The 1,792-nt window shown below is 64.0% G+C and overlaps 1 protein-coding gene across 1 annotated transcript in view; it reads left to right on the forward strand.

Annotated features, from left to right (window-relative positions):
* Window positions 1–1,438, forward strand: part of DEAF1 (DEAF1 transcription factor) — a 17,248-nt gene extending 15,810 nt beyond the window's left edge. The window contains exon 10 of the mRNA XM_005859256.2: window positions 984–1,438. Within this exon, the coding sequence (XP_005859318.1) occupies window positions 984–1,088 (105 nt within the window). The 3' untranslated portion in view covers window positions 1,089–1,438. The remainder of the gene's footprint in view (window positions 1–983) is intronic.
* Window positions 1,439–1,792: the final 354 nt, after the last annotated feature.

The following is a 1,792-nucleotide window of genomic DNA, read 5'->3' on the forward strand; positions in this document are numbered from 1 at the left end:
CGTAGGAAGTGGGCAGGACAGCGCAGAGAGCCCGCGCATCTCCATCGGGAACCCCGTCCGGGTGGCAGGCACCGGCTCCTGTTCCTCCAGGAGTGCGTGTCCAGTGCCTTCCCATCACGTGACTGGGTACCACACCCTCACCTCGCCCTGTGCCAGGCCACGTCGGCCTGGAGGGACAGAGTGGCCATCGGCTTCCCTGGCGTCCAGCCTCCTGCAAGCCCTGGTCCAGGCTCCATGATCTCCATCGGGAACCCCGTCCGGGTGGCAGGCACCGGCTCCTGTTCCTCCAGGAGTGCGTGTCCAGTGCCTTCCCATCACGTGACTGGGTACCACACCCTCACCTCGCCCTGTGCCAGGCCACGTCGGCCTGGAGGGACAGAGTGGCCATCGGCTTCCCTGGCGTCCAGCCTCCTGCAAGCCCTGGTCCAGGCTCCATGCCCACCTGGGGGTGAGGGTGCTGGGGCCTCGCTCAGAGCCCTCCCCGTCCTCCCGGGAACCCCAGCCTCCGCCGCCCCCTGGCTCCAGCTGCGGTTTTCATCGTTGGGATTATAAACCTCGCTGTGGCAGCACCACAGATACAAGTATTCCTTTGAAGGGCATTATTTTATTTTTTTAATGTATTTTTATTGATTTCAGAGAGGAAGGGAGAGGGGGAGAGAGACATCAGTAATGAGAGAGAATCATCAATCGGCTGCCTCCTGCACGCCCCACGCTGGGGATCCAGCCCGCAGCCCGGGCACATGCCCCGACCGAGAATCAACCGGCCTCAGCCACTGAGCCGCGCCGGCCGGGCTGCACAGACATTGTTCCGTTAGATCCCTGGACGCCTTCCAGGGTCTCGGTGTCTGAAGGCTCCTCCTGGTTGCTGGCCTGGGCGCTCGTCCCTCAGATGCAGGTGGGCGAGGCTGGGCACACAGCGGCCTCGGCGGAGGCTCCTGGCCGCTGCCCGGGGGCAGCTCCTGTAACGGTGCCTCTCCCTGCAGGACTGGAAGGACCACCAGCACATGTGTGGTCAGGCAGCGTCGGTCACCGTGCAGGGGGACGAAGTCCAGGTCGCCGAGGGCGTGATCGAGAAAGTCGCTGTGTGAGGGGGCACCGGCTCCCCCTCTGCGGTGCCCGGCTGTCTCGGGCCCAGGACCCCTCGAGGACTTCTCAGTGGAGTGGGGGGTGGGAGGGCATTGAAAAGGGGAAAAAACTTGCTGGCCAAGTTATGAACAGAGTTGGGGTGACCTGTGCCCTTGGAAGTGAACCCCCGCCGCCCGGAAGCCCCCAGGAAGGCCAGGGCAGCAAAGGCCGGGCCTCGGCGGCCGGGGGGAGGGGCGTCTCACGGTGCTTTTTTATTCTTGGATCACGAGGGTCCGGTCTTACCCACGGGTGTGTTGTGTGTGTAACACGCGTGTATATATATGTGTCTCAGTAAAGTCGATCCCTAACCCAATCGCAGCTCTCACCTCCCAGACACTGGGAGGCAGGTCGGCCTGCCTCAGTTTCTCCTGATCTTGTGGTGAGAAAGCCTCGACTGAGAAAGTGCACAGACCTCGGGGACACCAGGCCCTGCAGCCATCTTCCCGCCCGGCTGTCACCCCAGGAGCAGAGGCGGGAGCGAGGGCCGCGCTGCCCAGGGACGGGTCCCGCAGGCCTCGGAGCTGCTGTCCAGTTTGGAAGTCACAGCCTGTGTGTAACCTCATCCCTTTAGCTCAGGCCTGCCCCTCTGGCACTGACCACTGAGCCCCACGGTGCTGGTGGGGCCACCGCAGGGCTCAGCACCTGCGTGGAACCTGGTCCTCAGGCG

Source organism: Myotis brandtii, unplaced genomic scaffold (assembly GCF_000412655.1).
Source record: "Myotis brandtii unplaced genomic scaffold, ASM41265v1 scaffold1236, whole genome shotgun sequence".
Taxonomy (NCBI): Eukaryota; Metazoa; Chordata; class Mammalia; order Chiroptera; family Vespertilionidae; genus Myotis; species Myotis brandtii.